Source organism: Bos javanicus, chromosome 27 (genome assembly GCF_032452875.1).
Source record: "Bos javanicus breed banteng chromosome 27, ARS-OSU_banteng_1.0, whole genome shotgun sequence".
Taxonomy (NCBI): Eukaryota; Metazoa; Chordata; class Mammalia; order Artiodactyla; family Bovidae; genus Bos; species Bos javanicus.
The window spans coordinates 32,171,932-32,193,178 of record NC_083894.1 but is presented as its reverse complement, the minus strand read 5'-3'; the positions used below and the strand labels follow the sequence as shown (position 1 = coordinate 32,193,178).

At 42.9% G+C, this 21,247-nt stretch overlaps 1 protein-coding gene across 5 annotated transcripts in view; it reads right to left on the bottom strand.

Moving 5' to 3' along the window:
- KCNU1 (potassium calcium-activated channel subfamily U member 1) overlaps positions 1 to 21,247 on the bottom strand; it is a 146,436-nt gene that overhangs the window by 70,567 nt on the left and 54,622 nt on the right. For all 5 annotated transcript variants that reach the window (XR_009734066.1, XR_009734067.1, XM_061404456.1 and 2 more), the window contains exons 15-19: positions 19,061 to 19,173; positions 18,600 to 18,668; positions 14,993 to 15,082; positions 14,760 to 14,854; positions 3,327 to 3,435 (exon numbers count right to left, since the gene is read on the bottom strand). Coding sequence is in view for 3 of the 5 variants with exons in the window: in XM_061404456.1 (XP_061260440.1) it covers positions 3,327 to 3,435; positions 14,760 to 14,854; positions 14,993 to 15,082; positions 18,600 to 18,668; positions 19,061 to 19,173 (476 nt within the window). In the remaining 2 variants the exon portion in view is untranslated. The remainder of the gene's footprint in view (positions 1 to 3,326; positions 3,436 to 14,759; positions 14,855 to 14,992; positions 15,083 to 18,599; positions 18,669 to 19,060; positions 19,174 to 21,247) is intronic.

The following is a 21,247-nucleotide window of genomic DNA, read 5'->3' as shown; positions in this document are numbered from 1 at the left end:
CGTAATCAGGAACCCCTAGTCATATAGAGGGCTGATGGGTCCAGTCTGCAGATGGACCAGGCCATGTGGACCAATTCTCCTTTTTTAAAAATTGGGGACATATGTATACCTATGACTGATTCATGTTGATGTGTGGCAGAAACCAACCCTACATTGTAAAGCAATTATCCTCCAATTAAAAATTAAAAAACATTATTGGAGTATAGTTGATTTATAATGTGTTAGTTTCAGGTACACAGCAAAGTAAAGCAGTTACATATATATGTAAAATATACATATATATCCACTCCCTTTTTAAAAAATTTCCCTATAGTTTATCTATTTTACATATAGTATGTGTATGTCAGTCCCAATTTATACGCCTCCCTTATCCCCTGGTAACCGTAAGTTTGTTTTCGATATCCATGACTCTACTTCTGTTTTGTAAGTAAGTTCATTTGTAGCCTTTTTTTAGAGCCTACATATAAGTGACATCATATGACACTTGTCTTTCTGTGACTGACTGACTTCACTCAGTGTGGGAGTCTCTAGATCCATCCATGTTGCTGCAAATGGCATTGTTTTATTCTTTTTACGGCTGAGTAATATTCCATTGTATATATGTACCGCATCTTTTTTATCCATTCCTTTGTTGATGCACATTTAGGTTGCTTACATGTCCTGACTATTGTAAATAGTGCTGCAATGAACACTGGGGTGCATGTTATCTTTTTGAATTACGGTTTTGCCCAGGAGTGGGATTGCTAGGTCTTATGGTCGTACTATTTTTAGTTTTTAAAGGACTTGCCATACTGTTTTGTGTAGTGGTTATACCAATTTAAATTCCCACCAACAGTGGAGAAGGGTTCAATTTTCTCCACACACTCTCTAGCATTAATTGTTTATACATTTTTTGATGATGGCTATTCTGACCGGTGTGAGCTGATATCTCATTGTAGTTCTGATTTGCATTTCTCTAATTATTGGTTAAAATTTTCCTTTTAGATGCCTGCTTTACACCATTTCCTTATTTATTACAGACAATAAAGAAATTAAAGACAATGGGGAAAACATCCATGATTCTGTCCTTAGAGCTGTGTTAAAGAATGGTGAGAAAAGTCAGTGAAACTCAATAGCTGAAATTGGATTTTCTGTGGGTTCTCATTATCCATGACTTGCCAATCCTCTCATATCACAGAGAAGACACAGGAAAGAATAAATGAAAGTATAAACATGGTTGGAGCATTTTATGTGTTGTCACATATGCTGTCTTTACAGTCACAAAACACTTTTCAGAGTGGAATTATGTTTTTGCAACAACTTTGCATTAACACAAATGTAACATACATGCATATATTCACACGTGGGCAATACCAACAACCAAGAGTGCATTCTTGAGAAATCTGAGACATTGTTCCTCACTCCATCATACATTCCCACCCCTAGTCATGCTATTCAGACACAGAGGGCTCCATGTGTTTCCCACGACTTGCCCGTATCACGTCTGTCACAGGACTAGAGATCCCATGCTGTTATCTTTCTCCCAATCCCACCCCACTTCCTACAGGAAACACTCTGGAACAATCCACCCAGCCCCCACTGACCTCTTCCTGCTTGACCTCTTGCCAGAATCATCAGTGTAGACCTGGAAGGGATGCTGCCTTATTTGGCCTCAAATTAATTTATCTGAATGCATCTGGTATACCCAACTAGGTTTCCTGAGGGCTAAAACATGATTTCTGCATCTAACAACACACCCAGCAGAGTGCCTACTGAGCACACAGAGCTACTCACTGCATAGTGCATTACCAACCATTTCCAAGGAAAAGGGGGGCATTCCCCAGCAGTCCAGTGGTTAGGACTTTGCACTTTCATTGCTATGGCCCTGAGTTCCAACCTTGGTCAGGGAACTAAGACCCTGCAAGCCATGCGGCAAGACCAAAAAAGACAGAGAACTATCTACAGATGCCACTGCTAGCTTGCGGATGTGAGTAAGGCAAAATTCCTGAGATTCCATAGACTCTTTCCTCCAAAAAGTCTGTAATCCTTTCATGTAGATTACCTCACTTAGGTTTCAGAAAATCCTGGAATAGAAGGCAATAGCATAGAATAGGAGAACAGAGAATGTAATTTCTAGACTTTTATATGCCTCTCAGAAAGCACACCACCGAGAGATGGCACCTTTGGGGCTCAGACGCCTGACACCTGCCTCGCCTGCTGGACAGGTACAGCAAAACCTCTGTTAACCAGACCCATCTATCCAGAACCCTCCAGTAAACAGAAACCAGACGCCTCATGCATTAAAAGAAAGACGTGGGTTACAGCAAAATAAGATCAAGGGTTTATCTCAAAATCCACATCCCTGGAAGGCTCTGCACCTACCATGTTTGCCGTCCAATTTCATACCCAGATACAAGAACTGTTCATTGCAATAATATGGAACATTTAACGAATGCTTACTCTCAGCTAGGAATCAAGTAAAGTGTTTTAAATACCTCATCTCATTCAGTCATTACAAAGAAGCTCAGGGTCTTCATCACTACTATACTCACTTAAATCAGAACTGAGACACCAAGAAGTAAAGCAACTTGCTCAAGGTCACACAGCTCAGGACCAGTGTTTGCCCTGAACACTGTGTAATGCCACAGCATGATTTCTATGCTCTGAAGAAAATGTAATATTTACTCACAGCTGATGACAATTCTCAATCATGAAAGATTTTCCTGGTATGTTACAGCTACTAAGTTGAAACGTTGCCGATATGCTACAGAATTATTTACAATAAAATCCGGGGTGATAGAACCTTTATATCACCCCTCGATTTAAAAATTAACTAAACAGATCGCACACTCTTCACCTACAACCCTGAATTCAGCTTAATCAGGGTTTTCATGGACTAAAGAGATGTAGGAATTTGAGTAGGGGAGGGAAAATTTATTGGCCCTATTTTGCAGACCTAAAACCAAACACCATCATCAATTTGTGTCTCGCGTCAATTTGCTCAAAATAAAGCGTTGGATTAATAACAGAAAAAAAAAAAAAAAAACTGGGAAAGAGCTGAAATCTTGCCCTGACACACATTTCCAGAGTAGGGGTGATCTGAATGAAAACCAGGTGCATAACCTATGGTTGTCATTGGTAAAAATGATTGGAACAATGCCGGGGACAGGTATATTTGCTTAGCTAAGTGATATTGGGAGAAGCTGTGATGCATTCATTTTGGTGAGGAACAATTGCGTTAGTCAGGATAGGAGCTGATAAAGCTAATATTCCTGTTTAAGTCAAATTGTTGTTGCCCAGCGATTCTTAAAAACTGATAGGGAACCAGGGTTCTCTGAGGTGCTTACTTGGTAGTAACGCTCAAGCCGCTATAGAAGCTCATACGTGTTTCTGAGTAGGGGTCCTGGAGTTCACAGTATTCCTCCTGGCTGTCTCTCATCACCACGACCGTTGTCCCTGCAATGGCAGAGCCATCTTGGTGAGTTGGCATAATACCCCTTTATTCTGGATTATTCCTATTGACTGAGACAGCTCTACATCCTTGACTAGGGAGAGGCTGAGAATTTCAAGCTATAGTCTAATTCTAAGAGGATGGTTGGTAGAGAGCTCTTTAATTTTCCTCTGCAGAGTTAAAGAGTGGGTGAAAATGATTGTGAAGGTGTTACTACCATATGGTCTGTTTAAAATAAGTACACATTGTGTACTTTCTTATCCATTCTGCACCTTTGTAATCTGTCACTCCTCCCATCTCACCCCCGAGTGTAGCGTTGGGGAGCCTTCTGCTGCTAGCGCGGTCTGCAGTCATGAGGTGCATGCTCAGTTGTTTCGGTCATGTCCAACTTTTTCCAACCCTATGGACTGTATGCTGCCAGGCTCCTCGTCCATGGGATTCTCCAGGCAATTCTCCAGGAGTGGGTTGCCATGCCCTCCTCCAGGGAATCTTCCCCACCCAGGGATTGAACCTGTGTCTCTTACATCTCCTGCATTGGCAGGCAGGTTCTTTACCACTAGCGTCTCTACAGGCTCAAAGAAAAGATCTCAGCCAAGTCCCCTTCTCCCTCCCCAGGTACTGGTCAGGCTGAAATTCATTGTCCTCCAATTCTGCCTCCTTTTACTTCATTTTTCCTTCAAGGCTTCCTTTCTTATTTTTAACTTTGAAGGATCTTGATCTTACACGGGATATGTTGCAAAACATGTGTGAATTTCGACATCTGGAAACAACACAAGAGCAGATCACCTTCTCATCTGCAAAATGGGGATGAGAATGGGGCTTCAAAGGGTGATTGAGGAGGATGAACGCACGGACGGGTGACATGTAGTCTTTAGATGAGCCACAGGAAGCTGCTTGGAGATGGAAAAAGCAAAAACGTGACATGTGAGCCATGACTCCTTCCTGCACCCACAGGTTGATACTCTATCTTGTCCCTCTTATTCCAGAGCAGAGATTTAACCTAGGAATCCTTTCAAAGCGCTGGGCTAGGAAGCCATGCTTGCTCAATAAGAATTGGCACTTGGTACTGTGATGAAAAGTAACATTCTAAAGGATGCTTTGGAAGTTAAATGCTTTTCTTTCATGGTTCGAAAACCCTGCATGATTTGCTTTCCTGAACCTGACTGCCAGATGATCAGAGAGGGGGACATTGCCCGGGAAGAAGTTATCAAGGAGATGGACAAAGTCAAAGAAGAGCCATCATGGCTACTCTTCTGCAGCCACCCACCTAAATGGAGAAAAGATACACATTTCCTCCTGGAAATCTAAGACTCTGTCTATACTGAGACTACTTAGAATGCAGAGTTCCTCTGGGACAATCCTTTAAGCCCGCACCTCACCAGGTTTGGGACAATGGCAGACAGAATGAGCCACAGAAATATTCTACTATCCCTTTTCTTTTGATATAATTCCTTCTGAGCCATTTTAATCTACAGAAAATATCAACCGAGTCAAAACACACTTTCGAAAGAAGAAGGACCTCCTTTGCTGATGTGATCTGTCGGCTTAAATCGGCAGTAATTGCGTCATACAGGTGTGCTAACAGCCAGGTTTGGAATAAGATCGCTCCTGACTGTAATCCTCAGAAAGCCTTCACTTTACATATGGAATTTTGATGGGGTTTTGAAGTTGACTCATGTTTCCTTATTCTCTGTTAACTTTTTTTGCCCTGGGCGGGAAAGTGGCTTAGGAAGGGAACTTCTTAAGAAATATCTGAGCGAGGACTAGCGTTTTACCAACCGTCAGCCTTTCAAGGCTAGCCGGCTTAGGGCTCCTGAGAGAAAGTGAGCTGTGGAATGTAGAAGGCAACAAGCCCAAACTGGCCGGAGAACAATGGAACTTTCGGGAAGTCTCTGCTTTCTCAGAGCCTGACTCTCCAGCGGATGATGTGTGCCAGGTATTAAAAAAAGGTGGGAGGAGGGTGGGTGGGTTCAGTGAGTACTAGGTATGGACCTCTCAAAATTTCTGCTAAATAAAGCTTTGACTCTTCCCTTGTGTCCTTTGGGATAAAACCTCTCCTTAGAATACATAAATGATTTGCATAATGCTGGCAGCTTCCTGCATGGACATAGGGGCTGGAAGGCACAGTCTGCCTGAGAATGGGTGGAGTCTCTGGCTGGGTGCTGCTGGCTCCGAATGGAAAACACCTATTCCACATGATCTCTTTGGTCCCTTCATCTCTAAATTCTATAATCATAATGGATTTCAGAAAAGGAGTCTGAAAGTGTCCTCTTTCAGAGGACACTTACCAGAGGAGGCTGTTAAGAATGTGCGACGGTCTATTACTGCCTTTCTCCCGTTTCTTCACTGCTTCAGACATTCAGAGGGCGAGAGCTCAGAATAAAATAAAACTAGGAAGCAAACTCCCCTTCTCTCAAAGAAATAGACAAGCAACTGAGTTTTCTCTGATTTCATTTTCTAAGAAAGTTTGACCACTTGATTTGTTTATATTTTAATCTATCTACAGCTGACAGTGTGGAAAAAAATTATGCTTTCATATTTTAGGCAAGGGAAAATGAAATGAAATTTGCCTAACGCTCTAAGCTAAAGGCTTATTATGACTTCTTCTCTATGGATATTCTAAAGATGGTTTCCTTATAAGCATTAGACATCAAAAAAGACATGGCAGCTAAGATATCTAAGACCTGTGGGCGACTGAACCAAAAAACAAAAGCCCTATGTAACGCCAACATCTTGATTACCTTTCTCTCTTCTTCAAGAAATGATTCCTTGAGAACGACAACCAACCGTTCTCCTTTCCTGGCACACACGATAGAACTACCTTTAAAAACATGCCCCATACATGACTTCCATGTCGAGAGCAATCATTTTATGCCTTTCTATCTCCCTCAAATCTTACCAGAGTCCCAATGAGTGAAAATAACTTCTGCCTTATTTGGCTGATTTTGAATCTGCTCCAGTCTACTCAGTAGGTACACTGTTGGAAAATTCTGCAATCTACCAGTCATTGGGACACACCTAAGAAGTGATACCAGGTCTTCCAGACAAGAAACACTGTTCTTAGGAGCTGCAGCAGCAGCAGGACAAGCAATCAAGCCCATGCCTTCCTCTTGCAAAAGGAGGGATAACATTCATCCATCTTTGATTTTTTATTTATATATCTGTTTCTGATCAAAACTTCAAGAAGATTATTATAGCTATGAAAGATGGCATGGATTGGTTTAAAGAGAGGCTAGATACAGGGAAAGATACAGCAATGATGCTGTATCTTGCTAGATACCTTACTAGATACAGCAAGGATGCTATCGTAATCATTGGGATAAGAAATATGGAGAGGGCCACAGAGCAGGTGGAGATGGACACAGAAGACTGCAGAAAAGGCAGCCCTACAGCCAAGTGCTGGATTGGCCACAAGAACAATGGCGACTGTCATGAGTACAGGAACACAAGATATTGGTGTGTGGTCTTGGTGGACTATTATCAGGTTGTTTTCCATTTTACTGGAATTAGGTGGACATATGATCCCTGACCCTGCTTTAGAGATGAAGAACCACTTAGGAACGCCTGTGCTCTCTCCTGCCCATAGCCATTGGTGCTGCAGGAGATCCTGGACAACTTTTAGCCAAGCTAGAGAGATGAGCTGCTTGACTCATTACAGGGGTAAGAACTCAGGCTTCTGGGTTTGGAATGCCCATCCCTGGGGAACACTGGCTGGGCTGACTCCCTTCTTAAAGAGGTCAATTAGTATGGGATGAAGATGAAAAAAGCGACCCGAGGCCAGATCTAAAGAAAACTGTGAAGTAGGATAAATTCAAATTAGGGCCTCCTATTCAAAACATTATTTTTGCCTCTCCCCGGGGGCTTCCCTGGTGGCTCCGAGTGTGAAGAATCTGCCTGCAATGCAGGAGACCCGGGTTCCATCCTTGGGTTGGGAAGAACCCCTGGAGAAGGGCATGGAAACCCACGCCCATATTCTTTTCTGGAGAATTCCATGGACAGAGGAGCCTGGCGGGCTATAGTCTATGGGGTCACACAGAGTTGGATATGACTGAGCGACACTCACACTCCACACTGCCTGTCTCTGGCTCCGCTCACACCTTCTTTCCAGTTTCCTCTTCATTACTCCTCTCTCCTTTTTGGCGACTCCATCATGAACATTAACATTTTAAGGACGAATATAAATTAGCTCTAGAGGGTGGCGATTAGGGGAGTTTGGACACGACTTTCCTTAAGCCCTCTCTCTCCAGCCTATCTCGTCCAGAGAACCCCGTGTGCCCCTCCCTGCCCTGGATGAGGACCACTGTTCAAAAAATTAGGTATTAAGAGAATTCAGTGCTGAAATGGCAGGCAGTGAACTGCATAGCTGGGGTTGGGAAAGTTTCTGCCCAGTAACTTATCTAATTACATAGGATTCTTCCTGCTCTGAGGGCTGGTCCTACCACAATCTTCATGCTCTGAATCCAAAAGAGATCGAGGAATGGGTTTGAATAAGTATCATCAAAAAAGCAAGAAAGTTCCAGAAAAACATCTATTTCTGCTTTATTGACTATGCCAAAGCCTTTGTGTGGATCACAATAAACTGTGGAAAATTCTGAGAGATGGGCATACCAGACCACCTGACCTGCCTCTTGAGAAACCTGTATGCAGGTTAGGAAGCAACAGTTAGAACTGGACATGGAACAACAGACTGGTTCCAAAAGGAGTTTGTCAAGGCTGTATATTGTCACCCTGTTTATTTAACTTATATGCAGAGTACATCGTGAGAAACGCTGGGCTGGAGGAAGCACAAGTGGGAATCAAGATTGCCGGGAGAAACATCAATAACTTCAGATATGCAGATGATACCACCCTTATGGCAGAAAGTGAAGAACTAAAGAGCTTCTTGATGAAAGTAAAAGTGGAGAGTGAAAAAGTTGGCTTAAAGCTCAACATTCAGAAAATGAAGATCATGGCATCCGGTCCCATCACTTCATGGGAAATAGATGGGGAAACAGTGGAAACAGTGTCAGACTTTATTTTTTTGGGCTCCAAAGTCACTGCAGATGGTGACTGCAGCCATGAAATTAAAAGACGCTTACTCCTTAGAAGGAAAGTTATAACCAACCTAGATAGCATTTTGAAAAGCAGGGACATTACTTTGCCAACAAAGGTTCGTCTAGTCAAGGCTATGGTTTTTCCTGTGGTCATGTATGGATGTGAGAGTTGGACTGTGAAGAAAGCTGAGCGCTGAAGAATTGATGCTTTTGAACTGTGGTGTTGGAGAAGACTCTTGAGAGTCCCTTGGATAGCAAGGAGATCCAACCAGTCCACCCTAAAGGAGATTAGTCCTGGGTGTTTATTGGAAGGATTGATGTTGAAGCTGAAACTCCAATACCTGATGTGAAGAGTTGACTCATTGGAAAAGACTCTGATGCTGGGAGGGATTGAGGGCAGGAGGAGAAGGGGACAACAGAGGATGAGATGGTTGGATGGCATCACCGACTCAATGGACATGAGTTTGGGTAAGCTCCGGGAATTGGTGATGGACAGGAAGGCCTGGCGTGCTGCAATTCATGGGGTCTCAAAGAGTCAGACACAACTGAGCGACTGAACTGAACTGAACTGAACCAAGACGTCTCTGCCAATTCTTATTTCATCTGAATTTCATTGGTGAGCAAAATAATGAGACTCCTTCTGAGTTTGTGTTCCCCTGGGTTCTGTGATTGTTACTGTGTGTGTGTGTGCACGCACGTGTGTGCTACGTCACTTGAGTCTGTCCAACTCTTTGCGACCGTTTGGACTGTAGCCCACCTGGCTCCTCTGCCCGTGGGATTCTCCAGGCAAGAATACTGGAGTGGGTGGCCATGCCCTTCTCCAGGGGATCTTCCCAACCCAGGGACTGAACTCCTGTCTCCTGCGTTGACAGGTGGGTTCTTTACCACTAGCACCACCTGGGAAGCCCTGTCTTACATGCAGTACTTAGTATTGGCCAGGAACAGGTCTTAGTGCTTTCAATATTAATATATTCAATTTGTATACCCTTTATGTACTAATACTCTCACTTAACCCTCTGAAATATATAATATTGTCACCAAAAGATTATTTACAGAAATCTAAAACATGCTGAGAGCTTAAATAATTTGCCTCAAGTCACACAGCAAAGAAGTGATCAATGCAGAACCGAGCGTTCTTAACCATCACATGCTTGCTGCCTCTCTCAAATGCTGGAGTTTGAACTTAAGGGGAGGACCTCTGGTATGATTCTATTCAGAAAAAAATGGAGGAGGGATTATAAATCACAGAACATCAGAACTGAAACGGCCATAGTGGTGATGAAGACAGCTGAGTTTGGAACGGAAGACGCTGACATCCCAAAAGCTGATGTGTCTCTTCCAAAGCACAGCCAATCAGTGGCACAGCTGTGGTCAGAATTCAAGTGTTTTGAATTCTCATTGAGTCCAGCAAGTGGAAGGGCTTCCTTCCCAGGAGGCGCCCATGCAGGAAACATAAGAGATGTGGGTTCGATCCCTGGGTCGGGAAGATGCCCTGGATGAGGGCATAGCAACCCATTCCAGTGTTCTTGCCTGGAGAATCCCCTGGACAGAGGAGCCTGGTGGGCTACAGTCCAAGGGGTCAAGGTTACAAAGAGTCAGTCGGATACTACTGAAGTGACTTTGCACGCACACACGCGTGGGAGGTTGAAGGAGTTGATGGGGCTAAGTGAGCTTGATTAGCTCAATGAAGAGAGAATTCTGCAATGGGAGTGGACCGGGCATACACCTCATCTGATTCTGAAATGTAAAATATTCAACCTGAAATCTGTATACTAACTTGAAGTCAGTAAATTTTCTCTTTTGTCATCTATTGGTACATTCCTAAGTCCTTTTAGAAAGTTGAGTCTCTGGGAGAATTTCCAAAACATTATCATGATTTTTAAATACATAAGGCCTAGTAGTCGCCTTCTACAGTGATGTCCTCTCTGGCACATTTTTGGTTGGAACTCTCCAGATTCATATTCAAATTCAAGTCCACTCCCCTGAACGGCCAGCCCCTGAATGTTTAATGGTACTCTGCTGCCACCATCTGGCAGACTGAAGTAAGAACAGCTAGCTCACTCACTGCCTGTTACTTAAGAATCTTGGTACCAGATTTATGAGAATTGTCCTGGATGCAGTAGAAGTGGTGATGGAGTTATAGTAAGGGAGCAAGAAGAAAAAAAAATGATCCTATTGTGAAAAGAATGAAAGATTCTGGGGAAGATCAAACATTAGATTATAAACTGAAAGGTGTACTGATTCCCTAGATACTATAAATTACTTGTTATAGAAGTGGATGAAATTTGCATTTCTACAAATATGAAGGCATAAGCCTTTTCTTTACACCAAAATCTCTCCAATTCATACTAGAGCACTTAACTTCCTGCTTTGCTACTGCTGCTGCCGCCAAGTCGCTTCAGTCGTGTCCGACTCTGTGCGACCCCATAGACGGCAGCCCACCAGGCTCCGCCGTCCCTGGGATTCTCCAGGCAAGAATACTGGAGTGGGTTGCCATTTTCTTCTCCAATGCATGAAAGTAAAAAGGGAAAGTGAAGTCGCTCAGTCGTGTCCGACTCTTAGCGACCCCATGGACTGCAGCCCACTAGGCTCCTCCATCCATGGGATTTTCCAGGCAAGAGTACTGGAGTGGGGTGCCATTGTTAGAATATAATAAAACACACTTAAAAGACAGATAAATAAAGGGGAAGTTATTCAATTTATAAAACACTTTTTGTTTTTCAAAATGACTGCCAGCACTGCATGCATATAAGTGAGTATAATTGATTTGCAAAAGTTTGATTCATACAATGTGTTTACAGGGATATGTCTACCTCATGAAACCTTGCTGAATTTTCATAAGGGATAAAGATACTATAATAAGATGATACGCAATGTATTTTTTTTCTTACTCACACCTCTTTAATCAGATATTTCTGCATTCAGACTCAACCATCCAGTCAGACTCAACCATTGCCTTAAGAATGATTCATATTGTTACAGAAGGCAAAAGAGTCAACGTTTAACTTTTGAACCCCAAACAGGCTCTTTAAGTCCTTTTGATTAACAGTGTTCTTTAGACTTAAGTGTTCAGTTGCAAATTCTACAGGTAATAGAGATTTCAGGAAATGACACAGGAATAGTTTCTTTCTATACCCAATACCGTCTAAGGTTTTCTAGAAAAAATCCAAAAAGTCAGAGAAAATAAACAGGATTAAGATAGAGCCTTTAGGTTGGAATGGAATCAGAAAAGATCCATGAACCTGCTCCTCCATGAAACAAGAGTAACTAGTGAAAATCAAAACAAACACACACACACACGAGCCCATTTAAAGTCTCTGGAAATTGTCTAGCAGGCATGCAGCAAATGAAGGAAATTTATTTTAAAATTATAACAAATCCCACAGTGTAAAGAGACCAAAAGAACATAAGGAATAAAAAGACTAGGAGTATAGGGAAAGGTTGTGTCATGTACGGATGTGAGAGTTGGTCCATCACATGTACGGATGTGAGAGTTGGCTGAGTGCTGAAGAATTGACATTTTTGAACTGTGGTGCTGAGGAAGACTCTTGAGAGTCCCTTGGACTGAAAGGAGATCAAACCAGTCAATCCTAAAGGAAATCAACCCTGAAGATTCACTGGAAGGACTGATGCCGAAGCTGAAGCTCCAACACTTTGGCCACCTGATGCGAAGAGCCAGCTCATTGGAAAAGACCCTGATGCTGGGAAAGATTAAGGGCAGAAGGAGAAGTGGGCAGCAGAGGATGAGATGGCTGGATGGCATCACCAACTCAATGGATATGAGTTTGAGCAAACTCTGGGAGATAGTGAAGGACAGGGAAGCCTGGCATCCATGGGGTCACAAAGAGTCAGACATAACTTGGTGACTGAACAAGAACAATAGAAAAGGGGGCTTTGCAGACCTCAAGACTGGAGGCTAAAAACTACAGTAAGGTATCAAAAAGTCTACAAATAATAAATGCTGGAGTGGGTGTGGAGAAAAGCAAACCCTCCTACACTATTGGTGGGAATGTAAATCGGTGCAGCCACTATGAAGAAGAGTATGGAGGTTCCTTAAAAGACTAAGGATCCATCAATCCCACTCCTGGTCATATATGCAAAGAAAGCCATAATTCAAAGAGATGCCCACACACCAATCTTTACAGCAGCACTATTTACAAGAGCCTAGGCATGGAAGCCAACTAAATACCTATGGACAGAAGGATGTATAAAGAAGATGTGGTAAATATATACCATAGAATATTACTCAGCCCTAAAAAAGAATAGAATAATGCTATTTGCAGCAACATGGGTGGAAAGAAAGAAAGAAAGAAAGTGAAGTCGCTCAGTCGTGTCCGACTCTTTGCGACCCCATGGACTGTAGCCTATCAGGCTCCTCTGTCCATGGGATTTTCCAGGCAAGAGTGCTGGAGTGGATTGCCATTTCCTTCTCCAGGGGATCTTCCTGACCGAGGAATCGAACCCAGGTGTCCCGCATTGCAGGCAGACGTTTTACCATCTGAGCAACCATTGGTGCACCTGGAGATTATCACACTAAGTGAAGTAAGTCAGACAAAGACAAATATTATATGATCTCACTTATAGGTAGAATCTGGAGGGGTAGAACGTGATATAAGTGAAGTTATTTGCAAAACCGAAATAGAGTCACAGACATAGAAAGCAAACTAATGGTTACCAGAGGGGAAAGGTGGGGAAGAGAGATAAATTAGGAATTTGAAAGTAACATACACAAACTACCATATATAAATAGATTAAATGAGGATGTACTGCATAGCACAGGAAACTATACTCAATACTCTGTAATAGCCTATATGGAAAAAGAATCTGAAAATGTGTGTGTGTGTGTGTGTGTGTGTGTGTGTGTGTTTGAATCACTTCGCTATACACTTGAAACTAACACAACACTGTAAATCCACTATACTTCAGTAAAAGATAATTTTTTAAAAGAAAATTCTATCTGGGGGGAAAAAAAAAGTCTAGTAGCTATGGCAGGGATGATGGATTTCAGCAAGGAAGGTGACCTAAATCCAGGAGGAACAGTCGCTCATTGCTGATGCAGAGGCCACAGAAGCGGACAGTTACAGAGCTCAGGAGCCAGTAAGGATGCTCCTGTCCACGGGGCTTAGCAAGTTTATGCCTGCATTCAGAGAGACTGCCACTCGGGAGAAGAGAAGAACCTTAGGGAGAAGAAGAATGCTAACGGGAAATTCAAATTCTGAATTAAATGCTGAAACACTGGGAATTAACCTAAACCATCTTTAATGTACCTGAAAGAGACTAAATTTTCAACCAGAAGGGACTAAATTATTGTGAGTTCTCGAGGTTAACTCTTCCTTCCATTAAGTGGTAAGGGTTTGCTGGTGAGCTATCCCGTTCAATTTGAGTAAAGGGAGAAAGTTTCATTTCCTCATTACTGTGTCAGAATGAGAAAATTTTACACTCCTGACAATCCGCAAAGGAACAGAGTCCTCAGGGAACGGTTTTGTTCCCAACACTAGAAGAAATGATAACTATGCCCTGTGACAGAGGTGTTAGCTAATGCTACAATGGCAATCATATATTGTGATATAAATGTTTCAGTCAGATCATGTTGTACACCTTGCTGCTGCTGCTGCTAAATTGCTTCAGTCGTGTCCAACTCTGTGCGACCCCATAGACGGCAGCCCACCAGCTCCTCTGTCCCTGAGACGGAGAATACTGGAGTGGGTTGCCATTTCCTTCTCCAATGCATGAAAGTGAAAAGTGAAAGTGAAGTCGCTCAGTCATGTCTGACTCTTCGCAACCCCAGGGACTGTAGCCTACCAAGCTCCTCCGTCCATGAGATTTTCCAGGCAAGAGTACTGTTGTATGTCAAAGACATCTTAATAAAATTAAAAGAAAAAAGAAATGGTCATGAGGGGCCACCCTTACGGCCCACCAAGCCGTCAAACAGAGGCTGAACTTTCAGACTAAAGGGAGGGAAATACATAGAGAAAAGTCAACAGGCTCATCGCCCGTGTGCCTGGGACTGAGTTGGGAGGAGGCTGCAGCTGGCTGTGTGACCTTGGATAAAATTAATGCATCTCTTCCAGAGCTCATTTGTCTAGCCTGTGAAGGGGTTGTACTAGAGAACTAGAACTAGTGAGGTTTCTTCCAGCTCTAAAAGACAGATTCTCAGGTCTGGGATGCCCAGTGGGGAAGTGTCTGTCTCTTCTTGGCCAAGTTCAAGAGAATACCTTCTTTAAGAGATGAAGCCCCTCCCCTTTCTTTGGCCACACCCCCCGAAGCTGGGCTGAGGACACAGAAAGCGCACTTGCCTGTCGCGCGTCGAGCCTTGCTTTTGCAGTCACATTTTTCAATTAGCTCGGGAGTCTGCACATCGCTGTGACAGATGGCACAGTAAAAGAAGGCTCTGGACAACGAAAGCAAATCAAGAATGACTTACGTGAGGTTTCACGCAGAAGCAGCACGGGGCTGACTCAGCCCGTCTGTCATTAAATTGTATTTGCTTTAGGGCTTTCTCCCCGTAAAGTGATAAAAAAATTTTTACCTTTTGACATCCTTTGCAGATTCAGCGATAAAGAACCCTAGTGTGTTCTTACGGAGCTTAACTTGAGCAGGTGGATTTAATATCAGCCCGCTGGAAACAGAAAATAAAAATACAGTAATTTCCCCCTCCAAATTCTGGGGCAATATCTGTTTTTACCAATGGATTCTCTAAGTTGCAGAGTTAATAGGACTCAATCCCCTTTTACTGCAGGAATTTACAGTAGAAAATGGGGATTTGACTGCATTTAATTGATCGATTGTGGACAAATATCCTGAGAGGGAGCCAGGTCAAAACTCAGTACCTGAGCTGCATACATTCCCTGGACTATGCCCTGAATCAGAAACAGTCAAAGCAATGCAGATGCAGGAAGCTTTGCTAATTTGAGATATCCAAAGCCAAAGAGGCCAAGGCTGCACAGTTGCTGGTCTTACTGTCATTCTAGTGGTGTACATACATCATTAGGCTTTTTGCCCTTTAGAAAATTCCTTTTATTGGCCAGTACAATTTTTAAACGCATGTCTTTGACTGCACTTTTGTCTTTGACTTCACTTTCATCTATCTTGATTGTAAGATTTTTGAAAGCAGGAACCACATGAACTGTTTCTATTTCTGCACCACTTGAATATTTTGATTTTCTGTTTTCTTATGGTTTGGGTGTTTGCAAACACTGTCTTATAAATTTCAACCATAATATTTTTTGATGGGCTACTCCATTGTGACTATCTGAATTCCTCAAACTCTCCCTGTTTGTCAGGCTCTCCCATTTTTATTTTCTTTAATTTAGACCTCCAATATTGTTAGGTCTTATAACCCTGTGCCTTCCCTCACTTTGTTTGTACATGATCAAAGTTCTCCTTTCCTCCTTTAAAACACACCCTTCCTATCATATTCACAATGGAAAGAGGTCAAGTCTTCATTTGGGCAAAACTTAGTCTGTTGTTAGGATATTGCAAAGTAATGTGCAAGTATGAGAGCCTTACAAAAATAAAAGAGCTTGTGCAACAAAAGCTCTTCAGATCTATGCCGAGAGTAAAAGATGCTGAATAGCTGTGTTCAAGTAGATTGTTATATGAAACCCTGTGTGGCGCTTTCTCTGAGTACTGACTGACTAACACATTCATGGAATGATTGCTTTTAAGCCTGAAAAGCATGGATTGTGCCTCCCCTGCTCCAATATCATGGGCTGATGTCCACCGCTCAAGAAGCATATGCTCAAGTTGCATCTTAATATGTCCTTTTCTAAAGGCAGGGTCCTCTGAACTCAAATTGAATACTTAGTTATGAAGATACTGTCGTGATAACTTCTCTGGTTGCATTTGCAAGAAAAGGTGAACTTTTTCCAAAGACTTGCCCCTGTCTTCATGAATCACAACAAGCTGCTCTGTTAGAAAATGCTGGCCCCTGGAACAGACTCAGGAAATTCTCTAACTGGGATCTGATCCAGCTTTACCGCTTACCAGGTGATAAATTATTCCCCAAGACAGACTCTGAGGATTACCCAGGGCTTTTGCCCATCCTAGAGCCTACTCAAGTGTATCAATTAGAAAAGAAAATAAAAAGTGAGGAGAGATAGGTTTCCCCTAGTTTTTCAATATACTTGCCTAAAGTGCAGCACTGAGTTGCCCTGCTTTTATTCTGTGTAATGACTGGGTGGATTTAGCACAGCTAGGTGACCAGAAGAGCTCCAATCACGTAAGTGCCCAGACTGAGTTCAGAGTCTCCTTTGCCCCTTGGGTGTGGTGCGAGCTTGGGAAAACTATTTACCTTTTCTTAGCTCCTTCTCCATAAAATGGAGCAAATAATTGTACCCTTCTTACAGTGTTGTTGTGAGGATTCGGGAGTTCATGTAAGTGAAATGCTTAAAGTAGTGTTGCTCAGGAACCAGCAATCATGTAAGACTGCTATTACCAATATCTTTGCCAAATCAGGATTTTATTCTTTTGATGCAACTCTGACTCTTTCAAGAGAAACCAGAGTTAAATCTATGTCAGAGCAGGGGTCTCTCTCCTTGGGGGTGGATGTCTGCTAGGAAGTAAACAGCATCAGAACTTCTTGAATATACATGAAACTTAGCTGCTCACTCATGTTTCTGGTCCACAGTGTCCTAACAGTCACCCTAATAAAGTTGATAGAAATCTGGGATGTTAAATGTGGAAACGTATTAAGAGCATTTGGCCCAGTCATTTCTGACTGCCAGTGAACAAAAATGACTGTATTATGGAGATTCAAAACCAAATCACAGATTTGGGTTTTATAAGTGGTATTTTTGAATTCTATGTCTATTTTTCAGAAGTGGGGTTTTGAATTCTCTGTCTTTAAAACTTTGCAAATAATTCTGATGTATAATCCCAGTCATTGAAGGCCAAAGATGTTAAAACCTGATCAGATGTTAAAACCCTGATCAAGCTTCTGGCTGCTCTGAAACTCAAACTGCCTTCCCTGTGAAGTAAGACACCAGCTTCCTCACTCACATCTATTTCCAGCAGAAAGGGAACTTGGACATGGGTTTAGATTTTGAAATTTTCATGAGTATGGTGGAATTGTTAAATAAAATGTAGCAGCCAGAGGATACCAGTCTTCACTCTCCTTAAGGACTTGCTTTGTGACATACCCTGCTGAGTCCTTTCCCTCAGATACCTTCTACACTCTTTGTACATGACACATTATTCCTTCTTTCTAACTTTTCAGATACTTGTACTGATATCATTCAAATTACTGAATTTTTGAGGGTTTCCTATGATTCTAGGTTCCTGGTAACGTCCGTCTTAGAGCTGGAAGTGATCCTAGGAATTCATTTGCGTGACATCCTCATTTTACAGGTGACGGACACTTCTCCAAGGCCACTGATCTGGCAAATCAGAGCCAGGTTCTGAACCTAGTCTATTGATTACAATTTACATCAGAATTAAAGGAAGTTTTCCACTAAAAAAAAAAAAAATACAAACAAGCCGCATGTTTCTTGTTTCCCATTCCACTTAAGCCCCACTTTTTCTTGTTTTCCAGCATCTTTTATCTCTAAATCATTGTGGCTGATTCTGGATTTTCTTTTTTTATTGTATGATCACTTCTCATACTTCTTATATTATCCTATGCATTTTCAGGAAATGCTTATGGTCTAATAAGGGTAACTCTTTCTTTCATCTACCTGATCAATAGCAAACTTTGCCCCATAGGTCAGTCAAATCCCCATTTTTTTTTTCATATTTTTCAGATTAGTTTCTAAGGCTTTCTAAGGTTTGTGGGAACACTTTGATCACAAATAATTCTATTTCATTGTATGATCTACGGTCAAGCCTTACAAGATCTGGGAATATATTAAGAGGAACAGATCTGAGAAGGTGATCTTGTCGTCTCTCTCTCCTGATCATGAAAGACACTGGGGCAAGACCACCGCAACAGAGGCAAAGCCTTTGCCCACCCACTAGGGTAACCTTTTGAACCCCAGTGTTCATAGATAGTATCAAAGACACCACAGCTGCCTGGGTGCCTGAGAGGCCAGCTCTCACCACAGGGCCACAAGCTTAGTTACGGCTCTGTCTCTGCCAAAATCATAATCTTTAAAGAGTGTCCTCAAAGAATCTGAAGAGGTTCGAAGCCTCACTGATACCAGTAACCGTGGCAGGCGGACTTGTACTCGATGGCGATCAGCATGAGGTGCATCTTTGTGAAGCAGAGCCTGGAGAGAAGACGAGGAGGGGGTGAGGTGAGACAGGAGAGCAGAGCACCCGCTCACAGTGATGGGGGGCTGGGTGCTGTGCTGGGCTCTGCGCCCGGGGGGACACCGCCCCTCGGCAAGGGGAGGGCCTCTCAAACAGGAAACGTTCTCTGAAAGTTTGGACATTGGTGGAGAGAGAGTCCACCCTGGAGGAACTCACAGCTAGGGAGCCAACTGGGACAGCCATGAACCTGTCCCGCACGGACTGTAACCCCCAGCCCAGGTGGCAGACGCTCCAACTTACTCATCATTAGGCCTTCGGGGCCTGTCACCAAGCCTACAGCGAGCCCTCCGTGAGCTTTGGGGAAAGAGCGCGTGGCACGAAACCGAGGAGTGGTTTTCCCTTCACTTACTGGCAAGCGTCAGGAAAGGTCATCCCAGCAAAGTCATTGGAGAGACGTTGCGTCAGGATTTTGTTCTTCAGGCCGTTGCAGAAAAGCTGCTGCCAGGGCTCGTGAGGACAGATCTGGAACACACAGCCAGGCCACGGGAGGCAGGGTGACGTGGAGTTCAGGGTCTACTAGCTCAAGCTGTGTGCTCTGCCCAGTACCAAACCAGTGCCCACTGGCATTCAGGTCCCAGGAAGGACATTTGTCGGGACTTCCCAGGTGGTCCAGGAGTTCAAACTTCTCCTTCCAAAGCAGGGGGTGCAGATTTGATCCCTGGTCAGGGAGCTAGGATCCCACATGACTTGTAGCCAAAAAAACCAACACATAAACAACAGAAGCAACAGTGTAACAAACTCAGTAAAGATTTTAAAGAAGTCCGTATAAAACATTTTTTTTTTTAATGAAAAGAAAGGAGCTTTGTCCTCATGATTAACTGGACAAATGTCAAAGGAAGAACTAAAACTCCATCGTACATCTCAATGACTCTGATAACGAAGAGGAAGCATCATGATTTACTCATGCTTCCTGCTAGAAATGAATTCTTCTTCCAGTTATTTCAGCAGGTAGACTGGTTTTTGAGTCAGGAACAACAAGATAAGAAGGGGAATGTGCACTCTAACTCATCTCCTCCTAGATATGGCTGTTTAAGATTATTAAAAAAAATATTAGTTTCCTAGTCATTGACTAATCATATACCACAAGGATGAAAACATCGATGACTTCTGCTCAGGATCAGAACCCTTCTTGGTTCTAATAAACTCAAAAAGCCATCCCAATGCTTGGACATGACAATGTAAAAATCAAGAACAGCGGCAGGTTTCTAGACAAAGGGGAATGTGATGGAAGGATTTCTCTCTCAGAAAAAGCTAAATGCTGCTCTCTTCTGTGCAAGACCCCCAGGATTCTGTTTTTCTCTCTGTGCATCATCCTCTTCTTCCTCCCCATGCAGCCATGAGAATCACCATCACGCTGCTCTGAGCAGGACAGGCCCCTTAAAGCCCAGAATCTCCCATGAAGCCTGGAATTTCTAGGAACTGTGAAACACTTTGGTGCTGGAGAGTTAAGGCCAGCCCAGAAACATGCCTCAGATGGCCATCTTGTGGTTCAGGGAGAGAAAAAAAAAAAAAAAAAGAAACAGATGAACAAAAAAATTCTGCCCTGCTAAAAAGGACCACTTCTTTCCAGCATACCTCATCTGAGTCCCAAGCTGCAGGCTCTCCTGCATTTTCCCATTTTCTTTTTTAAAAATTACCATTATTACTGGCTTCACTGGGTCTTCACTGTGGTGCCCGAGCTCTCTCTAGTGGGTGCATGAGGGTCTCAACTTTTAGTGCACAGGCACAGCATTGGGGGTCTTAGTTCCCTGACCAGGGGCTGAACCTGCATCCCCTGCATTGGAAGATGGATTCTTAACCACTGGACCACCAGGAAGTCCCCTCCCACTTTCTTAAAATCCTTAATTGAGGAAGGCTCACCTCCTTGGGCAGTTCAGGCCGTGATTTAAGTCCTCATTGACTACAGAACCTGGCTTAGTGCTGCCAACCCAAAGGTTCCAGCTTATGCAATAAAGTAAAACTCTGATGGCTTGGCAGGTACAGAATCTGCCTGCAGTGCAGGAGACATGAGATGTGGGTTTGATCCCTGGGTCAGGAATATCTCCTGGAGGAAGAAAGGGCAACCCACTCCAGTATTCTTGCCTGGAAAATCCCATGGACAGAAGAGGCTGGTGGGCTACAGTCCATAGGGTCACAAAGAGTTGGACACAACTGAGCACATGGCTCAAAAAATAACCATAGACATGAAGATTTCTTGTGTCATTTTTTTTTAATCAGAAAAAGAAACAGGAAGACAAGACAGATTTGGGATTTGGATAGTAGACTCAGGGAGTTCAAGTAAATCAGTTGGATTAAATCTAATCCAAGTTTAAGTTTAAGGCAATGCTATGCTTAGAACCAACCAGAAATGCTGCTCAGACTTCAGTTTCTCACCATATATTCAATATAGATCAGTAGAGTCAGAATATGTGGCACTGACCCAAGGCTTTCTAATCTGACTGCTCAGAAGTTTTACAAATATTAATTCAATACCTGGGAAAAATCAGGTCACAAGTAGAATGCGTGCTAAGTTGCTTCAGTCATGCCCAAGTCTTTG